The sequence below is a fragment of the Leptonychotes weddellii genome, chromosome 6, assembly GCF_054177405.1.
Source record: "Leptonychotes weddellii isolate Sample4059 chromosome 6, ASM5417740v2, whole genome shotgun sequence".
Taxonomy (NCBI): domain Eukaryota; kingdom Metazoa; phylum Chordata; class Mammalia; order Carnivora; family Phocidae; genus Leptonychotes; species Leptonychotes weddellii.
Window position 1 is genome coordinate 133,898,597 of NC_138374.1, and position 23,400 is coordinate 133,921,996.

General features: G+C 58.0%; 2 protein-coding genes across 6 annotated transcripts in view; both read left to right on the plus strand.

Moving 5' to 3' along the window:
• Positions 1 to 17,325, plus strand: part of NECTIN4 (nectin cell adhesion molecule 4) — a 26,109-nt gene extending 8,784 nt beyond the window's left edge. Inside the window, exons 2-10 of one of the 2 annotated variants that reach the window (XM_081825291.1) lie at positions 148 to 293; positions 9,544 to 9,903; positions 11,421 to 11,711; positions 12,880 to 13,000; positions 13,902 to 14,050; positions 14,297 to 14,453; positions 14,862 to 14,937; positions 15,262 to 15,336; positions 15,616 to 17,325. In XM_081825291.1, coding sequence (XP_081681417.1) covers positions 218 to 293; positions 9,544 to 9,903; positions 11,421 to 11,711; positions 12,880 to 13,000; positions 13,902 to 14,050; positions 14,297 to 14,453; positions 14,862 to 14,937; positions 15,262 to 15,336; positions 15,616 to 15,840 — 1,530 coding nt within the window. In that variant the 5' untranslated portion in view covers positions 148 to 217 and the 3' untranslated portion in view covers positions 15,841 to 17,325. The remainder of the gene's footprint in view (positions 1 to 147; positions 294 to 9,543; positions 9,904 to 11,420; positions 11,712 to 12,879; positions 13,001 to 13,901; positions 14,051 to 14,296; positions 14,454 to 14,861; positions 14,938 to 15,261; positions 15,337 to 15,615) is intronic. The other variant, XM_081825292.1, reaches the window with a different exon arrangement.
• A 684-nt stretch (positions 17,326 to 18,009) lies between these two features.
• The window catches only part of ARHGAP30 (Rho GTPase activating protein 30), a 16,482-nt gene continuing 11,091 nt past the window's right edge, over positions 18,010 to 23,400 (plus strand). For 3 of the 4 annotated variants that reach the window (XM_081825285.1, XM_081825287.1, XM_081825288.1), the window contains exon 1: positions 18,011 to 18,448. In XM_081825285.1, the coding sequence (XP_081681411.1) occupies positions 18,352 to 18,448 (97 nt within the window). In that variant the 5' untranslated portion in view covers positions 18,011 to 18,351. Of the gene's footprint in view, positions 18,449 to 23,400 lie in introns of all 4 variants that reach the window. The other variant, XM_081825286.1, reaches the window with a different exon arrangement.

Consider the following 23,400-nt stretch of genomic DNA (forward strand, 5'->3'; position numbering starts at 1 on the left):
GGGAGCTCGGAGCTCCCGACCACTGCTTTTTGGGGGCAGCTCTAGCTGGGTGGGCAGAGCGGGGCTGGGTCCCCAGCAGAGACCCCCCAGAGGGACAGGCAGGTGGACTCGGTGATCTCCTGCCTCCTGGGTCGGTGCCCTCTCCAGCTCTAGAGCCGGCTCCCAGGGAGAACTCGGTGGAACTTCAGAACCACTGGGCAGCTCTGCCTTCCGACCCATGGCCCTGTCCCTGGGAGCCGAGATGTGGGGGCCCGAGGCCCTGCTGCTACTGCTGCTGCTGGCATCATTTACAGGTAGGACTCGCCGGGACCGTCAGGACCCCTGCGCCTGAGGCCAAGCCAGCGCGCGCACGCGCACGCACACCCGCACTGACGCGCGCACACAGAAATACTCTCTTTCCTTTGACTCTGGGCTGAGGAAGCGATCTCTCTCTCCCACTCCCCCCGCCAGGAGTGCCCCCACGAGAGCCGGGGTCACTCTTCCCCCTTCTTGACCTGTTTCTGCCCCGGGCCATGTCACTATTTTTTTTTTTTAATATTTTTTATTTATTTTTTTTTTAAGATTTTCATTTATTTATTGAGAGAGAGAGAATGATAGAGAGAGAGCATGAGAGGGTGGAGGGTCAGAGGGAGAAGCAGACTCCCCGCCGAGCAGGGAGCCCGATGCGGGACTCGATCCCGGGACTCCAGGATCATGACCTGAGCCGAAGGCAGTCGCTCAACCAACTGAGCCACCCAGGCGCCCCCCGGGGCCATGTCACTATGTCTGGGGTCCCCAACCACCTCTGCCATCGCCTTGCCTAAGCCAGAGCTGCCTCCGGGGGATGAGACGTGCTGGCCCCGGGCAGGTGGGCGGGGGTGGGGTGGGGGGGTGGCACAAGTGGGGACCCTCTCACCCCAGGGCTTCCTGGAGGCTCCTTCGCCTGCCCCCCCAGGCTCCAAAACTGCTGACTGGCGCTGGGCTGACTCAGGGCTGAGCTGGTTTTAGCAGTCATCAGAGTGTAGGAAGCCTGCTGCCCCAGAGAGTGGACAGGGCATTCCTGTTTCCTTCTCTCCTCTCCATGATGTCCTAGAGATTGGAGCCCCTGCTGGGAGACAACTGGGGAGCTGGAAGCTCCTTCACTCTGGCCCTTCTCTTTCCCTGGGCACACTGTTAAATGCCAGGGTGGTCAGGTGGGCGCGATACTTAGATGAGTGGGGGTCTAGGGTAGGGTAATTTCTAGATAGGGTGTGGCCTCCTTTTGTTTATGCCCTGTCCCCTTATTTCCTCTTGCCTATGTTGCTCGCCTAGTGCATATAAATTACAGGAATTTATAATCTTTGGAGTGGGGGAGAGAGTGTGTGTGTGTGTGTGTGTGTGTGCACACGGTGAGGCCACAGTGGGATTCCCTAGGCTGTTTCCAGGGTAAAGAGTAATAGGAATCCTGGTCCTCGGAAGACAGAGCCCTACCTAGATCGGCCCAGGTGCAGTTGCAAGGGAGTCTCATTGTCTGGCAGCGCCCAGCAGTGACTCCCCACTCGGTCCCCAGCTGAAGCTGTGGGGAGAATGAGGCATAGATGTGTGGGTGGGTGGGCATCCCTTTTGCGCTGATCTTACAATGGAAGGAACGGAAGGGTCATTGGCCAGTCTCCAATCACAGGATACTGAGCTCCAACCCCTGCCTCTCACCCCTGTCTTAATTCCCATTTTCCAGACAACCCTCCTCACGTGCTCAGGCCCAGAGGGTGGGGTCCGGTCCCTGGGGCCAGGGAACTTACTTGGCAGCCACTTTTCTGTGGGATCTACCCGCCCTGAAGGACAGAGCCATGGGGTCTCAGGACGTGGAAGGGGTCAGAGAGGTCACCACTCTAACTGCCTCATTTTCCAGATGGGAAAACTGAAAGAAATAGGCAGGCAAGTGACGTCTTAAGATTACTCCATGTTAGGGACGCCTGGACGGCTCAGTTGGTTGAGCGCCAGACTCTTGATTTCAGCTCAGGTCATGATCTCAGGGTCGTGGGATTGAGGCCATGTTGGGCTCTGCATTGGGCTGGCGCTGGGCATGGAGTCTGCTTAAGATTCTCTCTCTCCCTCTCCCTCTGCCCCTCCCCCATCCACTGCTCACACACTCTCTCGCTCTCTCCCTCAAAAAAAAAAAAAGATTACTAGTGTTAGACGTATGACCAGGGTGAGTGTCTTGGTCTCCCAGCCCCATGCCCATTAAAGGCTCGCACATCTGGGTGCACGCTGGGTGCAGCTGGGGTACTAGGTGCTGGAGACGCAGTGGGGACAAGACATGGTCCCCGCCTTCTTTTTCTAGGACACAAAGCTGTTCTTGCTAAGAGGGGCCCAGGGAAGGGGAGAGGAGACCTCTTGTAACCAGGGCATCACCCTGACCTTGCCCACTGCCTGATGGACAGGTGCCACGGCTTCGGGGGCACCCTGGCCCCAGGCTTATCCCAGGTGGCCAGTGAGCAGTGAGCCACCACTCTGCTGCGGCTGCTTAGGACCTGTGCAGAGCTGGAGGGTGCTCTGAAGCCTGGAGCTTGGTTCCCAACATCAGCTTCCCAGCCTGATGCCCACCTCCACTGCCACCCCCATTCTGGCTCCTCTATGTGTAACCCCCCGGGAAGCAGGATTATTTCTTGCCTCTGAAAAAGCCTTGGGCTGGCAGTCAGAGGAGTCTTGCATTCTGGCCCCATTTCCGCTATGAATTTGCTAGGTGACCTTGGGCAGCTAAGAGGGTGGACTTCAGCAGACCAGGAGGTAGGACCTGACGGTCTCCACGGGCCTTCCAGCTCTGCAGTCCTATGGCTCTGTGACTGTCCAGCCCCTGGCGGGGGGGGGGGGGGGGCGGGCGGAGGGTGCTGGAGGAGGTGGCCAGGCTAGCTGTGGTGACGCCAGGGGACACGTCCTGACCCATCTCGCAGCGGGGACCGAGGGTGGCTGTACCCTGGACGCTGCCTTCTGCCCCTGCCCTGCTGCAAATCAGAGCACCCGCCCCCCAACTCCTGGGCCATTAGAGCTCTGAGCCCCAGGGCACTGCCCCACCCCAATGGGGAGAGGAGCCCAGGCTTGGGAGGCTCCTGACACCACAGCTCTTTGTCTCTCTTTAATGGGATGAGTTTCCGGGTGAGGTCCCCTCCCTTCTCCCTCCCCCATCTCCTGCCCTGGGGCTGAGGGGCCCAAATCTACAGGCATCCCTCCACTAGGATGCTAGTTTCTAGCTCTTTGTCTGGGCCCAACTGGGTCCTGTAGGACCAGAGGGTGAGGGCTTCCCTGAATTCTGTGGTCTGCCCTCCAAGGATTAGGATCAGCTTTCTACCTGAGGTTAGTTCCCTAGAAAGGGAGGGGCCCCATCCCTCCTTTTCTACTCCTGTTTACAGAGGCGGGCAGGCCCTCTCCTGCAGGACCTACCCCAACCCAGGGAAGCCAGAAAGGGAGGCGTATTCCCCACCCAAGGTAGCAGGGACTAGGGGAATCCCCGGGAAGCCCTGTGGCCCCAGTGACCTTGGCCCCACCCTAGTGTTTCAGGGGCCTAAGGGGACCCCCGCTACAGAGATAGCAGTGGGGGGTTTGCCGCAGAGCCCATGGTCCCAGCTTCTAGAGCACCATGTCAGGGCCCTGGAGCCCTCCAGGCTGAGGAGGACAGCCACCGTAGGGAGCAGGCCTCGTGAGGAGAGGAGGCCGGGACTTTCTGGCCCCCACAACTTCCCCTAGCACTGACCAAAAGCTAGCCGAGAGAAGGGCTGGCAGTGGGGTGAGGAGCTGAGTCAGGAGGGAAGGGAGGAGAAGAGCCAGGGCTGGATCTGAACACTGACTATAACACAAAGGTCGAAGGTCAAGTTCAGACCTGGGGGCCTGTGAAGGAGGTGGGGTCATCTGTCTCACTGGGCCTGGGAGCTTCTGGCCTCAGGAGCTTTCCCCCTAGATTGCTGGCCACTCCCTTCCCGCTTGCCTTTAAGACTGATGTGTCCTGAGAGCTGGGCTGAGGCGATGATCTGGGGTGGGGCAGAGCTGGCCCCCACTTTGGGGGGGTTGGCTGGCAGGATTTCGGGGTGGGGGTGGCTAGGATCTCGGGAGTTTGGGAGAAGCTGAGTGCCGGGTCTCCCACCCACAGTGTGGCTGGTGTGGTGACTCAGCCAGGCTCAGACTCTGGCTCCGGGGGGTTTAGGGGACTTATCTGTGCTGGGAGCTGTGTCTGGGCCAGAGCCGGGCTGCCTCAAGGCCTGTCCTCCTGCATTGTTCTCGCCTCCCTTTGGGATTGGTATGGCCCCCCTCCCCAGACACTAATCTGTGGGTGGGCACTTTGCCCGAGTTGGGAAGCTCTCACTAAGCTGGGGGGCTTAGGACAATGAGGGCTAAGTGAGGGATGGGGATGAAGGCAGAGGGAGAATCTCCTGGTTTTCAGAGTTCCTTAGCACTCCAAGGCCAAGGTTGTAGGGGGAAAGGGGGGGAAGAAAACGGGCTCGCAGGTTTTTGATGCCACCTGTCCTGAATGGGGGGCTTCGGGGCTCCTCCCAGGTCCTCTTTTACCCCAGACTGTCCCCCATATTCTAGCTCTGTCTGGTAGAGGCCGCTGCTGTGTGGTGAGGGGAGGCAAGAGTTAACAAAGGAGAATGAGCGCCCCCCCCAGACAGTTTGGACCCCTCCCCTTAGCCCTAGGCAAGATCCCCCCCCCTTCCCACCAAACCCGCACCAGACAACCCTCACCCCAGGCCTGGAGCTAGAGCTGGTTTTTCTGGTGCTGGCTACAGCAGAGGCCTGACAGATTCCCAGGGAGAGGCCTCCTGGGGGGCCAGAGGGGCTGGGGGGGCTCCCGGGGGGGGAGTGGTGAGAAGGGTGGGAGTCCTTCTAGCAGGAACCTGAGGAGCAACGGTAGGGTGAGCTTTTGTTTTGTTCTGCTGGGGAGCCCCGGATGGCAATTTCCCATCACCTGGAGGGACAGTGACCTCATCTCTGGGTACCTACCTCCACCTGAGATGAATCTGCCCTCAAGTCTGGGGTGAGGTGGGGAGGGGCGCCTGGCGACACTCCAGCTGGGACACAGAGGCCAGGGTGCAGAGCTACACACCAAGGGCAGCTAAGACAGACAGACACGCGGCAGCCCCGGGAGAAACCGACATCAAAATATTTACTCTGCGTTCAGAGTCGCGCGGGCCGGGGACGCAGACTTGTGAGACGCACACGGAATAGCGTCCGCACACCCGTTCACACGCACGCGCCACTGCACGGCTCCTCTCTCCCGCCGCCGACAAGCACCTACACTTCCCTAAAGATGAGACGAGAGCACATACAAGTGCGAAACATCCCCCGTTGAAGTAAGGAGCCGGCCTCACTTGTAAGCCCAGCACTGAGACCCCCCAGGCCCTCTCCCGAAGATGTCCCACGTTCAGAGGTGGAGGCTCACACTGACTCCCTTCCTCCTCCTCACAGACCCTCCTCCAGGACCCCTGCGTGTGCCCCTCTCTGCACCAGCAGGGATACTGATGGAGAAAGGCCCCTCACAAAGAAGAGCCTCCTTCCCCAAAGACGCTGTGATCTGTGGCTGCCAGCCTCAGTGTCCCCTCCTGAGGTCAGGGGCCGGGCCTCACCCGGAGAGGGAAGCTGGGACCCAGGCCCGGCGTCGGGAGCAGGCAGCCAACCCAGGCCGGGAGTGGAGGGCCTGTCTGGGAGCGGGCGGGGTACACAGAGGGCAGGGCCCCAAAGAGGCCCGTGGGGGCCTGGCCAGGGGTGGGGGAGGCTGAGGGCAGGGATCCCGTCTGGCCAGTTGGGCCTGTTCCTTCCCTTGCGCAAGGTGGTGGCTGGTGGCTGGTGGCGGCTGCGGCTAGGCCTGCTGCTGTGTGGCAGCCTCTGAATCACCGCAGCTCCCGACCAGCGTCCTGGTGCTCCCGGGAGGAGGGGTGGGCCTGGTCGGAGGGAGGAGCGCCCGGCCAGCAGAGTCCACCGGCCTCAGCAAACAATGTGCTGCGGAAGGGGCCGTGGGCTGGGCCCGGCCTGGCAACCACATGCCCGCGGGGTGACCTCATCAGGCAGGCGGTGTGTCTCCTTTGCTCTGGTGACATCATCATGCTGACGCCGGGCGGGCACTGGGTGGGGGAGAGGAGGAGGCGGCGGTCCTGGCCTGCCCTGGCCTGGAAGTCTGGGTTTCTGGGTCTGGTTAGCCCAGGACTGGGATTCTAGAGCCCAAGGTCTCTCTTCCTTCCGCTGTAGCCTGTGCATGCATGCGTGTGTGTGCGCGTGCATGTATGAGCGCACGTGTGCGTGCACGCGCGTGTGAGCGCGCGTGTGCGCGTGCGTGTACGTGTGTGTGCACACGTGCGTGTGTGTGCATGAACTGGAGGAGGGTGTTGCCCCCAGCTGAGATGCTCCCGCTGAAGAGTGGATTTAGGACAGTGAGGGGCTGTGGGAGAGGTCCTGAAGGGACTCTCCTGTTTTCCTGGGTACCTCATCCCACAAAGCTTGAGCTTATCACTGGGGAGTGGGGATCTTGCACCCACAGGGAGGGACGTGGAGGATTGTGACTCAGGCATATATATGCCTGTTGTGCCCTGGAGAAGGTATATGTCGGGGAAAACGTGGGTGACTAGTTGTGGAGAGGGGCAGATGGTTGGCAAGTGTAGGGATAGGGAAGGAAAATAAGCCATCTGACATTGTCCCAGAAATAGTCTTTAGGAAGGTTTGAGCGTCCTGGTGGAGCAGGGCTTGGGATCCGTGGGACCACAGACACCATGTGCTGGGGGATGAGCCCCTATCTCAAGCCCACCTCCAGCCCCTCCTTGGCAGGCCTGCACCCTCCAGCGCCGGGAGGAGGTGTCTGGGAGGGGCGCGGGTAGTTAGCTGGACTCCCAGGCTGGGCTGGGTGGGACCAAGACCAGCTTAGGCAGGTCAGGGCCCTGGTATCTGGCCCTGCAGGTCTGTCCCGTCCTGTTCGGGTCCTCCCAACAGCATCCTCCCTCCCTCCGCCCCTGCTAGCAGGGCCATGGGACCCCCTTCCCCTGGCCCAGGCTCTGCCTTACTGGAACCCTCTGGTCCACTCTAGTGGGGCTTCACCTTCTCCCTCCGTAACTGCCCCCTCCACCCACTTCTTTCTCCCTATGTGAGTCCAGAACTGCTCCCTTTGGCAGCGAACCCAGGTAGCCAGCCTATCCTGCCTCCGCCCCTGGTTGCCATGCCAACCCCTCCCTGTCTGCCCAGCCCAACCAAAGATTCATTCCCCTTCCTTCTACCCTTTCCTTCTTCTACCTCTTTCTCTCTCGCGCTCGCTCTCATTCATTCACTCAGTCAATAAAATTAATCGGGCACCAGTTACGTGCCAAGAATGCCGACCACATGCCACTGAGCACGAAATCAGAAACCAGGTTTCCCTGTGTGATGTGAGACCCAGTTTCTACTCTCAGGGAGCTCTGTCCGGTGAGAGAGGCAGACAAGAAAAGGGCGAACGCCATCCAGGGGATAAAGTACTATGGCGAGGTGAGAGCAGGGCGCTTGGGCAGAACAGGGGAGGGCACCTCACGCTGCCCGAGGTGGGGGTGGGGTGGGGGTGGGGAAGGGAGGACTCCGGGAGGAAGTGATGTCTAAGCGGAGTCCTAAAGGATGAGTAGGAGTTACCCAGACAGCGATGAGTAGGAGCTACCACACATAGGGAGGAGGGCCTTCCAGGAGGCGCACAGTGTGAGCAAGGTGTGCGGTGCTGGTCAGCGGCAGGGGCTATGCTCTTCTGGGAGTTGCTGGATGTCCGTTCCAAGGCAAGGAGCTCTTGCCATCCCAGGGAGAGCCCTCACTCTGCCCCCAGCCCTATGCTCCCCACACTTTATTCCCCAGCTCCACATTTATTCTTCCCGACCCTGAGCTTCCTCAAGCCCTGCCTCCCTCCTAAGTTACTCATCCTAGAAACCCAGGACTTGCCTTTGCCCTTTGTCTTTCTTCCTTCCTTCCTTTCTTTTTAAAGATTTTATTTATTTATTTGACATAGAGAGAGAGAGAGGGAACACAAGCAGGGGCAGTGGGAGAGGGAGAAGCAGGCTCTCGGCTGAGCAGGGAGCCCGATGCAGGGGCTCGATCCCAGGACCCTGGGATCATGACCTGAGCCGAAGGCAGACGCTTAACGACTGAGCCACCCAGGCGCCCCTGTCTTCTGTCTTTCATCTCTCCTTCTGGTCAGTCTCCCCCAGGGCTGTCCCCTCCTCCCCGTGCCACAGCACGAAGGGTTCCTAGTGAGTCTCGGGTCTTCAGGGTCCCTGCTTTCTAGTCGGAGGGCACGTCGCCACTGGCCCCCCACTGCAGTGATCCCCCATGACTCCCTTTGCCTGGTGTGGGAGGCCCGACCTCGTGTCCCACTCCTGCTCAACACACACCCTCTGCCTTAGGTGTGTCCTTCCCTCTCTGCTTCCTGAACCAACCACCCTCTTCACCCCTTGGGTTTGCCCACCTTGGCCCCTCACCTGGAACCCCTTTCTGGGTCTGTCCCCCTCCTGGTCCTACCCAACTCCTGTCTCAGGCCCTCCCACAGAACTTAGGGCCCCAGTAACTGTCCCATCCCACAGCTAGCCTGCAACACACCACTGAGCACTAAATCCGAGACTGTCACACCTTTCTGTATTTGTGCGCAAATGTACTTCTTCCTCCTGGACAGATCTCAGGTTCCATGAGGGCAAGGAAGGGATCCTTCTTTGAAAATGAGGTGACATGAGAGCTACCCCGGGGTGCTTTCTTACTGTTCCTCATCGATGCACCCTTCCTCTCTGGTCCCCGTCTCTGCTCCTTGGCTTCTGGCTCCCTGTCCTGACCCTGTCGCGGGGTGTCTGCCCTGACCTCATCTCTCCGGGCCTCTGACCTGGGGCCTCTCTGTCTTCAATGACTTGCTCATTCCTGTATCCGAGCCTCGGTTCGTGCCATTCCTCCCACATAGAATACCTTCTTCTCTCTGGGAATCCAGGTCTCTCATCTTCAAGCCATGAAAAGAATGTTCTGAAGGGCCTCTTGGGATGGACCCTTCCCACACTACATGCCCTATCCTAGACGCCAACCGTTTTCAACCCCTGCCTTGGCTCCTGGCCACACCTCCTGAAAGCAGTCACTTCCCCGCCCCACTCCCCGTGGTTGGTTGGACCTTCGGTGAAAGTTTGTCCCTGGCTTCCCTGGTCTTTGGGCGCATAAAATCCATTTCCCGGAGAGGACTGTGAGCTCCCTGAGGGCAGAGGCTGGGTAACTCTCTTCCAGTTAGAGCCTCCCACCTCACAATTGCCCAGGACACGATCCTGGGCTGGGCGAGGGTGTGACTCTTGCCGCCAGCGACCCGGTGGCCTTAGGCAAATCAGTTCCTGTCTCTGGGTCTCAGTTTCCCCAGCTGTTAAAGGTGATAATGACGCCCACCTCTTGGGAAGGTTTTGTGGATCTAATGAGGTAATGGACGGAACGCGCTTGGCAAGCAGAAAGTGCTCCAGGAGTTCTGGTGGCCTTCGCTGTCATCACGCATAAGTGTCCACACACACCCCCGCCCCCGCCCCCGCCCCCGGTCCGGCGGCACCCCTAATCTTGGCCGCTCCTGTCCGCCCCCTGCAGGCCGGTGCCGGCCAGGCGAGCTGGAGACCTCGGATCTGGTGACCGTGGTGCTGGGCCAGGACGCCAAGCTGCCCTGCTTCTACCGAGGGGACCCCGGCGAGCAGGTGGGGCAGGTGGCGTGGGCGCGGGTGGACGCGGGCGAGGGCCCCCGGGAGCTGGCGCTGCTGCACTTCCAATACGGGCTGCACGTGAGCGCGGCCTACGAGGGCCGCGTGGAGCAGCCGCCGCCCCCACGGAGCCCCCTGGACGGCGCGGTGCTCCTGCGCAACGCGGTGCAGGCGGACGAGGGCGAGTACGAGTGCCGCGTCAGCACCTTCCCCGCCGGCAGCTTCCAGGCGCGGCTGCGGCTCCGCGTGCTGGGTAAGTGGGGCTGCCCGGGGTCGTCGGGGGCGGGGGGTGCTGCGTGTGCAGGGCCCCGGGTCCGCGCCCGCGCCTTCGAGGGCAGAAGCCCGGGGACGCAGAGATGGGGTCTGCAGAAAGGCATGGGGCCCAGGGAGAGCAGGAAGAAGAGGGAAGGGGGTCCTGCAGGGGTGAGGGATCCTCATCCAGTCCATCCTCCCAGCCAATCTAGAAATGCTCTGCCAGCGACCTCAACAGCTTGCTACCTACAGCTCTGTCAGCCTCCGGGAAGAATCCATGTATTAGAATATTCTTCCTTCTGTTGACCTGCACTCCCCACCGTGGTCACTTTCGCCCTCGGAAGCAATGTGGCCCAGGCTCATTCTGTCTTCTGCACCTCAGCCTTTCAAAGGGCTGAGGGTCTTTGTCGTTCCTCTCCCCACCCCACCCCCATCTCCTCTTCTGGAAGCTACACCTGCTAGTTTCTGCAACAGTTCTACCAAAAGCACTCATTCACAGCCTCTCTCGCAGTCCTGGGCTCCATGGTTTTAAAAATGTGGGGCTGAGATATGGACGGGCAGACCCAGCTCTGACCAGCGTGGCTGATACCTTTCTTGATCTGGACCTTCGGTGAATGTGGTTGGATTGGAGATCACAATCACTTTTGACAGTTTTTTTTTTTATTTTTTTTATTTATTTATCTGAGAGAGAGAATGGGAGACAGAGAGCATGAGAGGGGAAGGGTCAGAGGGAGAAGCAGACTCCCTGCCGAGCAGGGCGCCCGATGCAGGACTCGATCCCGGGACTCCAGGATCATGGCCTGAGCTGAAGACAGTTGCTTAACCAACTGAGCCACCCAGGGGCCCAGATCACAATCACTTTTAAACCACTACTTGGCACTGTGGGCTCTTATGGTCCACAGATGCCCTAGACCTGTGGTCTAGTTAAATCTTTTCCATCCTGTGCTTGAGCTGTTCATGTTAGGAAGATAAAAAATAAAAGCCTTTAGTTTCCCTTTATCCACGTGGAATTTAGTAACACTAGCCTTGGGGGTGAAAATCCTGAGTGTGAATCTAGACTTCGTCCCCTTTAGAGCTGACGATCTGGGACAAATCATTTAGCCTCCCCGAGCTTCAGTTTCCTCTCTTGTGACTCAGGGGTAATGATCCCTACTTTGCTGGCCTGTTGACAGGATTAAATAAAATCACATTTATAAAGTGTTTAGCACAATCCCTGGCTCATAGCAAGTGCTTAATAGGTGGTGGCTATGATTATTAGGATATAGATGTTGTCTGGTTGGTTTTGTATTTACTTCATTACGTTTATTAAAAAATGATCCATGCTCATGGTAAAAAAATCAAACAGTAGAGAAAGGTACGAAGTCGGCTGAAATTCTACCACTCATCTGGTGCCTGTGTTGGTGAAATAAGAGAAAAAAAAGAGCCTGAAAATGTTTGCGTGTGCAAGACTGAGCTGGGATGGGGCGGGGCCTCCTGATGGGTGTGCTGACCGTGACCCCTGCCTCCCACCACCTGCAGTACCTCCCCTGCCCTCACTGAACCCTGGGCCAGCGCTAGAAGAGGGCCAGGGCCTGACGCTGGCAGCCTCCTGCACGGCAGAGGGCAGCCCAGCCCCCAGCGTGACCTGGGACACGGAGGTCAAGGGCACAGCGTCCAGCCGCTCCTTCAAGCACTCCCGCTCAGCTGCTGTCACTTCAGAGTTCCACCTGGTGCCCAGCCGCAGCATGAATGGGCAGCCCCTCACCTGCGTGGTGTCCCACCCTGGCCTGCTCCAGGACCAGAGGATCACCCACATCCTCCAAGTGGCCTGTGAGTACTTGGATCTTGGGTAGAGAGACCCTAAGCCACCCCAGTCTGGCCAGGCTGGATCCCGAAGGCCCCCTAGTGTGGCCTAGAGAGCGCTAGTGCGGAGGGAGACGCCCGGGGGCCCATCCCAGATGACCTTGACAGACCACTCAGACCCCTCTGACCTTCTGACCTTCAGTGCCCTCCTGTTTACAAAGGAGATTGCCCCGCTCCACAGGGTTGTTGGGAGAATCGGGTATAAACATGGGATTGAAAGCACTTTTTTGGAAATACCCGAAGACAGACAAGCCTTTTTTTTTTTTTTTAAGATTTTATTTATTTGAGGGGGGGAGAGAGAGAGCGAGAGCACAAGCCAAGGGGAGAGGCAGAGGGAGAAGCAGACTCCCCGCCAAGCAGGGAGCCCGATGGAGGGCTTGATCCCAGGACCCTGGGATTATGACCTGAGCCGAAGGCAGACGCTTAACCGACTGAGCCACCCAGGCGCCCATGAAGGCAGACAGGCTTGCCGAGGGCTGCCGGCCCCACTGCTTGGCCCTCCTGCTCCATACCAGCTGTGATTCAGTCTTGTTTGTCTGCATTGTCCCCAGCAGCAGAAGGAGTATAATTAGATGAACTTTACAGGGTTCTGATGGGAATTCGAAGCCACGAAGACCAAGCATCTCGCACAACGTGTAGTGCGTTAGGTGGTACTGAGTGAGCAATAGATAAGGTTTTCCTGGCATTAAACTCTGAGCCTCTTCAGGCATAGGACTCTTTTCTATTCATACTAACCCAGCCTTTGGCACAAAGTAGGTCCTCAACAAATGTTTGTTAAAGAAATGTGTGAATGAGTAGGATCGTTAAGCCTTTGGAGAATCAGGGAGAGTTTACCGAACACCTGTTCCGTGAGTCCGCTGGCGACAGCAGGGGATTCAGAAAAAGTGTGAATCTTTTCCGGGGACTTAGAGGCTTGTTGCCCAGATAAATCTGTGTGGACTCTGAGCTCAGAGAGGGGAGGGAACCGTATGGCAAGGACCCAGCAAGGATGTGCTGGGCTAGGTTCAGCTACAGAGGAGAAGGACAGAGAAACAGAGAAGGGGGGGCGGGGTGGTGGCAGGGGCAGGGGTCCTTCGAGGAACAGCATGATCAAAAGCGTCATTCCCCTTCTTTCTCCTCCCACCTCCCATTCCAGTCCTCGCTGAGGCCTCTGTGAGGGGCCTTGAAGACCAAAAGCTGTGGCAGGTCGGCAGAGAAGGTGCTACGCTCAAGTGCCTGAGTGAAGGGCACCCCCCTCCCTCGTACAACTGGACACGGTAAGAGCCTGGCCCCGGGGGAGGGCGTAGCTCGGGACCAGGGTCCTGCTCTCACAGGGCCTCCGTGTACTCCTTATGGGCTGGGACAATATATCCTGAACCCCAAATAAATTGGGGCACATGCGCAGACCTATGCAAGAATATGCATGGTCACAAATATTATTATTGACTTACACCAGGGAGTCTGCGATACATGGTCACTGGTAGGGAATAAGCCAATGAGTCCTTGGTTTTTCCCCCTAACTTTCAAATTATGAAATATAATACAGTATTTAAAGAATCGCATTGTATGTATTTAGGCACTCACGTGCCTAAAGCGGACCGCACGAAAAGATACAGCTGGCTGTTATTGCTCTTAAAGCGACACTATGACCCCCCGGCATTGCTGGCGCCACGGCCAGAGACGTCCAGGGACCAGGCAGGGGTCAGGTGCACCTGTGTGGGAGACCCCGACAGGCACGTTCTCCTCTGTTAGCCGCTGAGCCGTGCATTGGCCTGGGCCTTGGGCTCTGTTCGTATACCCTGCCGTGCAACATCTTGGGTGTTGGGGCACGCGGTCACATTTTCCAAGTACATCTGAGCCCAGATAGGAAAGGGGTGTCCCGTTGTGTGGACCTCGTGCCACGTCGGCCTGGTACCCGGGGCTGGATGACGTGATGCCCGTGGGAGCCTGTGGGATGGCACACGTGTGGATCTTCCCCGGGTGTGTGTGGGGGGGGTTCCCGGGTCAGGCTGGGCGGCAGGGAGAAGGGGCCTCTGCCTAGACCTGCCTGGGGGAGGGAGGGGCACCGTGGGAACAGCCAGCGGCTCTGGGTGACGTCATGGGGGAGGGAGGTGGAGAGCTGCCCAGGCACGTCGGGTGGTGGCAGCCTCCGCCCGCCCCAGCTTCCCTGTCCTCCAGGCTGGACGGGCCTCTGCCCAGTGGGGTCCGAGCGGAAGGGGACACGCTGGGCTTTCCTCCGCTGACCACGGAGCACAGTGGCGTCTACGTCTGCCACGTCAGCAATGAGCTCTCCTCCAGGGACTCTCAGGTCACTGTGGATGTTCTTGGTGAGCACCGGGGCAGCCGCGGGGGCCTGGGCCAAGGGCCTGGAGGGGCACTAGCAAGCGAGCCGGAGAGGGTGAATTGGGGCAGTGCTGATTCGGAGGGGCGGGACTGCACAAACTTTGCAGAGGGTCAAGCTAGGGGGGTGGTTTGGGATGTGTTTGGTGAGGACCAGGTGGCAGGGTTTGTGAGGGCTGGGGGTGGGTCAGGGATCTGAGCATCCCCCTCAGACAGAGGCCTGTCTCCAGCAGACCCTCAGGATGCCCCAGGGAAGCAGGTGGACCTGGTGTCAGCCTCTGTGGTGGTGGTGGGTGTGATCGCCGCGCTCCTGTTCTGCCTGCTGGTGGTGGTGGTCGTGCTCATGTCCCGATACCACCGGCGCAAGGCTCAGCAGATGACCCAGAAATAGTGAGTACTGGCTGCTCTCGGGCGGGTAGAGCTAAGCTGGGAGCAAAGACGAGGTGAGCAGGAGGTGGGGGCCAGGACCCGGGAGAGAGGAGAGACTGGGAGCTTATTTCGGAGGTGGGCAGAGTCCTTCGGGAAGTGAGAAGGGCTGGGCCACAGCTGAATGGGGAGAACTGTACTGCTGAGCGAGGGTCGGATCCATATGCCCGGGTATCACCACATACGCACACTCTAACACGGTGTGCAAGCACGCCCACACACCCCGCCCCCTGCAGCCTCTCAGTCACACTTGTGGGGACAGCACAGCGCCCGGCCCCTCCAGCCCGGTGTCACATAGGCTTGGCCAAAGCTAGGCCCACCTTGGGAGGCCCCTACGACCCTCAGCTGCTAACAGGGGCGTGTCTTTCCTAGTGAGGAGGAGCTGACCCTGACCAGGGAGAACTCCATCCGGAGGCTGCATTCCCATCACGCGGACCCCAGGAGCCAGGTGTGTGCCGAGGTTGAGTGGTCCCTCTGCGGACCAGAAGCACGGCCCTCCACCAGGTCTGGCCCCGGACTCGCAGCTGGGGCTGGGGGTGGGGTTGGGGGCGCAGCTGCTTTGGGTCTGTGGGCTCGTCCGCCTGGCTCCCTCCAGCACGGGCCCGGGGGCTGCTCTGGGAGGCCACCATCAGCACCTTTTCCAGGCTGGGGCTGGGTGGGGCGGTGAGGACGTCTGCATGAGGGAGAGTGGACAGGTCGGGTTGGGGGGAGCGGTGGTGAGGGAGGAGGCGGAGCCCTGTTCTGACTCCTCCCCCGTGTCCGGGCCCCACAGCCGGAGGAGAGTGTAGGGCTGAGAGCCGAGGGCCACCCTGATAGTCTCAAGGACAACAGTAGCTGCTCTGTGATGGTGAGGCCCCCGGCCCCACCGGCGTCCCCACCACTCCTGCTCCCGGATGTGGGTGGGCCAGCGGCCCCGCACCAGTCCCCGTGTCTCAGCCCTGGCACCTCTGCTGTGCCTTTGTTCTCCGGCTGTCCCTCCCCACGCCTGACACTTGCTACCGGCCCCCAGCTCTGAGCCCCTGAGCTTGCACCTGACCTCTGACCCCACTGCTCCCCCACCGACCCCCCCGCCCCGGTCTGGCTGCCCTGCCTTGGCTCCTGACGCGCCCCTGCCCTTGGTGTCCAGAGTGAAGAGCCGGAGGGCCGCAGTTACTCCACGCTGACCACGGTGAGGGAGATTGAAACACAGACGGAACTGCTGTCTCCAGGCTCTGGGCGGGCAGAGGAGGAGGAAGATCGGGATGAAGGCATCAAGCAGGCCATGAACCATTTTGTTCAAGAGAATGGGACCCTGCGGGCCAAACCCACGGGCAACGGCATCTACATCAATGGGCGGGGGCATCTGGTCTGACCCAGGCCTGCCTCCCTCCCCTGAACCTGGCTCCTTCTGCTGACCTGGGGAATTTCTACTCATCACACGGGGGCCTCCCTACACACCTTATTTCTTGAGGAAGATGCTCCCCATCCCACTGACTGCTCGACCTTTTCCTGCAACCCTTCTGTTCGACAGTGGGGGGCTCTGCCGGTTGAGTCCTCCCCACCCCCTTCGTGTGTGCGTGTGTGCGCGCTTGCGCTAGTGTGTGTTCACAGAGTGTGTGTGTGTGAGAGAGAGAGTCCAAGCGAACTGCGATGGGCTTGGCTCGTGTATGGCGTGGCTGTGTGACCTCTACCTGGAAGCGCAGGTTATCTCCTCAAACCCCAGAGCAGTATTAATGACGCAGAGTTGGAGGCGAGGGGCGGAGACTGTGGTCAGACCCAGGGGTGATGACATAGCTGGAACTGGATTCTGGCCTCCTGAGTTGGGGAGCCGGGCTCCCGCCACTTGGGAGCCGAGGGGCGAACGTTGAAGCACCAGCCCAGGGGTGGGCCAGAGACTAGCACCCTTTTACTGGAGAAGCCCTTGGCGCTCTGGTGTTCTCTGGTGGCCTCTGGTGGCCTCTGGGCCTGCTGCATGTGCATATTTTCTATAAATAAAACTGTTGGGGGAGTTTCTTTAAGGAATACTGCTCCGAATACTTTAATAAGAGAAACACATCTTTAAAAAGAAAACAAAACTTTTGATTTATCTGGATGTTTGTTATTACTTGGCTTGCTTAGTGTGAGACCGGCCTCCACGGAAGTCAACAAAGCTGGGCCTTGTGCAGACCCCGGCAGGGGGTTCGTGCCTGTGCCTCGGAAAGGTGCCCCTTCTAAGGCACTTGAATTTAGGCCGTCTCCCGGGAGGGAGCCTGGCGCTGTGGGGTCTGAGTCGGGGCGTGAGCCCCTGGGTCCCTGGCTGCAGGAGGACAGGGTGGGGTCCTGGGCCCTTCCCCTAGCCGCCTCTCTGCTCCTCGCCGCATCGGCAGTTGTCTGTGGTCCCTTGGGAGAGTGTTGCGGGGACTGGGTGACAAGAGCTCCTTGTTTGGTTGTGGTATAGGGGAGACGGGGTAGTGATCACAGCCCAAGGGACGGGGCGGGGGTGGTTCTGGTGGGGGGAGAAGGAGCTGCTGGGGGCAGGAATGTCTCCTTTCTCCCAGGGGCCTCGGGGTCACCAACCTGGGGCTCTTCTGGCAGTTTCTGCGGGTCTGGGCTGGGTTTAGATACGGTCCATTGTTGCCTGGCCCACCTGAACACACTCAGCCAGAATACCTAGATTTTGTGCCCAAACCCTACTTGGCCTGAAATCTGCTGGATTTCTGGACCAAGAGAGAGACGTCATCTCCTGCTCTCCAGCCAGCCCAGGACTTTGAATGTGGAGCCCAACGATCTGGGGTCCTAGGATGTACATTTTGTGTAAATATGTGCATATTTGTACATAAAATGATATTCTGTTTTTAAATAAACAGATAAAACTGTTCTGCCTGGTTTCTCTCTTGCCCCTGGGCAACTCAACCCCCGCTCAGCACCGTTCCCCTCGGCCCCAAGTAGGCGAGGAGCTAGGACGCCTGTGGCTGGGAGGCGAGGGGGAAAGAAATGCCCTCTGCCACCTCTGAGAGTTCCCGGGTAGGCCGACAGAGCGAAAAGCCCCTTCCCGCACAGCCCGCGCCTTCGTGTGCGGTGTCATCACTCCTGGGTCACGTCGGAGTCTCCCCAAAACAGGCCTGGGAGCGAACGGCGGTACATACACTCTTCACAAGGAAGCTAACACCCAAGTGAGGTCCACAAGAAGAGCTGGAAGGATTAAAGATCACCTAGTTTGCCCCCTTCGTGGTCACACGTGTGGACACCGAGGCTCGGCGAGGTAATGTGACTTGACTGAGGTCACTGGCCCGTCTGGGGCTGAGCCTGGGCATCCTCCCTCCGGGGGGTGCTCTGCAGAGTGCTGTGCCACCTTGCTTTCAAGCCAGCCTCCAGTCTCCACCCCGGACCCCCCCGAATTCTGGTCCCTAAGGGTGTCAGTCACCTGCTCACGCCCCAGGCGCCACCACCCCACCCCAGGGCTCTGACGTCACCTCGCCTTGACCAATGAGCGAAGTCCCAGTGAAGGGTTGAGGATGTGAATGTCAGCTGCCTCCCCCACCCCAGGCCCTGTGGTTGCAAAGATGCTCTAACAGGAAGCGGGCTGGAGGAGCTGCACAGCTTCCTGCTCCCCCACGGCTGAGCAGGGCCAGAGGGGCGAGTACCAGCCTGGGCCACGAGACACAGCTTCTTGCCAGGGTCCTGGCAGCTTCCTCTTCCACAGCTACTTCCGCGTAGTAGCCGGGGGGGCCCAGAGGCAGGAGCCGCTGCCTGTTGCCCAGGCCACCCTCCACCCCCAGTTTGGAGCCCTGCCCCCTGGGGCCAGGCCAAGCCCAGAGGCTGGCTTGGGATCCTATGGGGGGCTGGTAGGGCAAAGGTCCTGGGGGGGCAGAGGTGGCTGGGCCAGGGCCCAGGGACTCCAGCCATGAAGTCTCGGCAGAAAGGAAAGAAGAAGGGCAGCTCGAAGGAGAGGGTGTTTGGGTGTGACTTGCAGGAACAGCTACAGCGTTCGGGCCAGGAGGGTAAGGAGGCGGCTCAGGGCTGCTGTTGGGTGGGGGGCATGGAGCTTCTGCAGTCCGGTCCAGTCCGAGGGACATGGCGAAGGGGCAGTGGCTTGGGGTCAGCGCCCAGGAAGCTGACGAGCAGGTGCGGCAGGAAATGTGGCTGGGTAGAGAAGGCAGGGGGCTCCCTTGTGTAACTACCTGGGGATGGGGAGGCTGGGGGTGGGGAGAGGATGGAGAGATGAGAAACTGAGAGAAGTAGGCAAAAGAGAGGCGACGGCATCACTGCTGGGGACAGAGCGGGAGGCTTGGGGGACGACAGGGTCAGCAGATGAGTGGCAGAAGGGCCAACAGGCGGTCCTTGGGTCTGAATGAAAGGAGCAGGAGAAGGGCCCTAGGAAAGTCTGAGGGTGGCACTGGGGAGGACGGGGGTTTCCTGGTTGGAGGAGGGTGCCCAGGGGCGTGGTTGTGGGGCTCTGGGCCCTCGGCAGCCTTGCTGGGCTGCAGGTGAGGGTGTGGGGTGGGATCCCCCCCAATCTCCATGACCCTCCCTGTGCCCAGGAGGAACAGGTTCAAGGCGGAGGGCGAGGGGAGAAGCTGCCAAAATGGGGGATGCACGGAAGGGAACAGAGATGCCCTGAGGCTGGGCGGAGGATAGGGGTGCAGCGTGCAAAGGAGTGGATGTGGGACTGTCTCTGGGGCCTGTCTACTGCCTCCCTGGGTTCCCCAGAGGGGCTCAGAAGCCCGCGGGAGCAGGGACAACCCTGGGCTCATCCTGGCATGGAGTAGCCACTCACAAACTTAGCTTGATTTGATTTGAAATTGACTGCAGGTATCCTGGCTGCCCAGTCCAGCTTGTTTTTGGCACTTGGAGCTCCTCCCAGAGCAGGGCACGTTTCCCCCCCCTCCCCAGCCCACCCCACCCCAATCTGTCATTTCCTCTTTGTCCTCTCCTCTGCTCTGGGCTGTGGCTCCTGCAGTGGAGGGAGGGTGATGGTGGTTCCTAGCTCATTTCCTGCCCTTAGCCCCGCCCCCTTGTCCCCAAACACCTCCTTCCCCTTTTCTCCTCCCCCAGAGGCCCCCATCCCCACTGGCCTCGGTTAAGGGAAACCCCGGGCCCCAAAGCAGAGTGTTACACAGCTTCAGCGGTGAAGGCTCTGCTCTGCCCTTCTCTTCCCACGGGTCAGAGAGCCCGGCTGCCCGCACGGGGCTGACTCCACTACAAGGGATTCCTCTTGAGAACCATGACTCTTGGCCAAGGGCCACATGATCCAGTGGGGCTGATGTTCTTCCAGTGCTCTGCAAACCCTCAGTTCGGTCTCCTCACCCCGCTGCTGCCCTTCCCTGTGGCCCCTGGCAGCCCCGTGTTACAACACAGACCACCCCCACCCCCCAAGCCAGCCCAGACCCCACTCCTGTGTCCTCTCCCAGCCTCTGCATTCCCAGCAGGTGAGGGGCCTGTTCTCTGAAGGCTTAGACATCTAGGCCTGGTCCTAGTGAATTCCGGAGGAGGAGAGGAGTCCCTCCTGCCCCTCCTCAGAACCTCACCTGAGCCCACGGGTGGCATGATCTCAGCCTCCAGAGCAGCAGTGGCGGCCTCTCCCCATCCCCCCTTCCCCTGGCACAGACAGGTGGGAAGTGAAAGGACAGAGCAACACTGGCAATGGCTTCTCCCTTTCACCCAAGACTCAGCACGAAAGAAAGCCCACGCTAGTGGAGACCTGTGTTCCTGCTTAATTTATCCTCCCTGATTAGCTTAGTTTTCCCCATCCTTATCTGCTCCATCTCAGCGCCCTCTCCCTGCTCCCAGCCCTAGGAAGGCGGGTCTCTTCCTTCCCCAAGCCCTACCTGTTCTGAGTTCCTCCTTTTCCTAAACTTTATCTTTTTGCTACCTTGTTCAGGTTTCTGATTCTCCAGGTCTCTAAATTCTGGGCTCTCCTCCCTGCCCCTGCCCCCATTCCCCGATGTCTCCATTCCTTGACTCCATCACCTCAGTTCTGTCTCTTACTTTCATCTCCCATCCTATGGCTCTGATCTCTATCTCCTTGACTCCCCGCCTCTCTCTGACTGTTATCTCTCCCCTCATCTCCTTGACCCATTTCCTCTGTGGCTCTGATTCCTTAGGCTCTCAAATCTTTCTTTTTCTTTTTCTCCCCCTCCCCTTTTTTTAGAGAGGTGGTGGGGGAGCAAGAGAGGGAGAGAGAGAGAGAATATTAAGAGGCTCCATGCCCAGCATGGAGCCAGACACCAGGCTTGATCTCATGACCCTGAGATCAAGACTTGAGCCAAAATCAAGAGTCAGATGCTTAGCTAACTGAGCCACCCAGGTGCCCCTTTAAGGGCCTTTTCAGGAGATTCAAAATCCACAGAGAAGGCAGGATGGGGGAAGATCTGGCTTGGTTGCCATTCCTGTGAAAGGAGCCTAGGCTTTCGGTGACAGTGGACTAGGAGCCAATGGAGCAATGTGGCGGCCAAAAGAGCCGGGGTGGCGTTAGATACCTGAGCACAGAGCAGCAACCCAACTGAGAAGGGTCTGCCCCGTCTCTGCATTCAGTGCTGGGAATCTGAGGGCAGGGTGACCCTGGCAAATGGGCCCGGGTCCTGGAAGAAGGGATGGTGGGTGAATTGTACAGCCAGGACTGAGGTGAGACAAGAGAGGGGACCAGGGTACAAAATTTAACAAAACCCTCACTCTCGGGGCTGTATCAGTGCCCTGGGTTCGATCTTTCTTTTTCTTTCTTTCTTTCTTTCTTTCTTTCTTTCTTTCTTTCTTTCTTTCTTTCTTTCTCTCTTTCTTTCTTCCTTTCTTTCTTTCTTCTTTCTCTTTCTTTCTTTTTCTTTTTCTTTCTTTCTTTCTTTCTCTTTCAAGTTTATTTATTTATTTATTTTAGTAATCTTTACACCCAGTGTGGGGCTCGAACTTATAACCCCGAGAATAAGAGTTGCATGGCTCTTGAGCCAGCCGGGAGCCCCTGGGTGGCTCTTTCTTTTTTTTTTTTTAAAGATTTTTATTTATGTATTTGACAGAGAGAGAGACAGTGAGAGAGGGAACACAAGCAGGGGGAGTGGGAGAGGGAGAAACAGGCTCCCCGCAGAGAAGGGAGACCAATGTGGGGCTCGATCCCAGGGCCCTGGGATCATGACCTGAGCCGAAGAGCCCCATGGGTGGCTCTTTCTTTTTTTTTTTTAAATATGTTTTTTTTTTTTTAAAGACTTTATTTATTTATTTGGAGACAGAATGAGAGAGAGAGAGCACATGAGAGGGGGGAGGGTCAGAGGGAGAAGCAGGCTCCCTGCTGAGCAGGGAGCCCGATGCGGGACTCGATCCCGGGACTCCAGGATCATGACCTGAGCCCAGGGCAGTCGCTTAACCAACTGAGCCACCCAGGCGCCCTGGGTGGCTCTTTCTTAAGGAGGCTCTCACTCCCAAGGTTGTGTGTGTTCGCAGTTGGCACCTGCACAGCCCTAGGAGTTGGTGCCTCCTTAAATTCTTCACCCCTGTGCCTTCCTTGTCTCACCCAAATCCCGGCTCTGGGGTGCAGGAGGGCAAAGGGTGTGGAAACGGGGTCATACAAGGAGGGTTTACAATCGTGGTTGATGGGTTTGTTACTTCCTTCATTCTGTATTTCCATCTTACTTAATTACTTAATTTCCCCAAGAACTTGGGATGGAAGTGTGTGGGTAAGCAAGTGCATAGGATTCAGCTCTGTCATAGGAAGGTACACAAAATTGTGACAAAATTGTGATCCAAATCCCAAAATTTGGGGGCACCTGGGTGGCTCAGTTGTTAAGCGTCTGCCTTCGGCTCAGGTCATGATCCCAGGGTCCTGGGATCGAGCCCCACATTGGGCTCCCTTCTCCGTGGGGAGCCTGTTTCTCCCTCTCCCACTCCCCCTGCTTGTGTTCCCTCTCTCGCTATGTCTCTCTCTGTCAAATAAATAAATAAAATCTTTAAAAGAAAATCCCAAAATTTTACAAACAGATAGAATAAAATGACTGAAGGAATTGTGTTGAAGGAGAAACAAGAAGAGGAGGTAAGATAGGTACCCAGAAATGCATATCAAGTGATGCTATATGGTTTCTAGATGTGGGCTCTGAGCTTCCTGGTAATTCAAGTAAAGAGATAAACATAATCAGGTATAAGACTCATAAAGCCCATTAGAAAAAAAAAATAGATGGCTAAGGAGAAGCAGCTCTTTCTGACACTGACACGTGAGAGGGATTTCTCTGGCGAGTCTTGGTTAATTGAACTTAGTCTTTTTCTTAGGCAATATTCTCTATTTCAATCTCCAAGGGATGTCATCAAGCCTCAAAACTGATTGATTACTTCGCTGAGTCATAAATAAACCATTATGGAGCACCTGTTCTGTTTCAACACTGTGCTAAATGCTGGGGAAAATGTTACTATGTGTCAGAGGTGTAGACACAAGAGAAACTAGTGATAACAAAGTGCAGTAGGTACTATAATACAGATAGAAGCAAAGGGTTCAGAATCGGAGGTGATGTTTGAGGTGTGTTTTGAGGGGTCATAGGAGTTGACCAGTCGAAGACAGAGGGAAGGGTATTTTCAGGCAAGGTAATACCAAGGCTTGTTCATGGAGTAGCAAAGAGCTGGATCGGAGGGTTTGTTGGGGAAATGACTGGAGCTGAGGCTGGGATAGCAGCTGGGCCTGGTTTGTGAAGGGTTTAAACATACTGTGCTGAGTTTATATTTCATTCTAGATCTGTGAGGTGAGCAATGAAGATTGGGGTGAAGCAAGATGTTTATGGAGCGGGGCGCCTGGGTGGCTCAGTTGGTTAAGCGACTGCCTTCGGCTCAGGTCATGATCCTGGAGTCCCTGGATCGAGTCCCGCATCGGGCTCCCTGCTCGGCAGGGAGCCTGCTTCTGCCTCTGACCCTCCCCCCTCTCATGTGCTCTCTCTCTCTCTCTCATTCTCTCTGTCTCAAATAAATAAATAAAATCTTTAAAAAA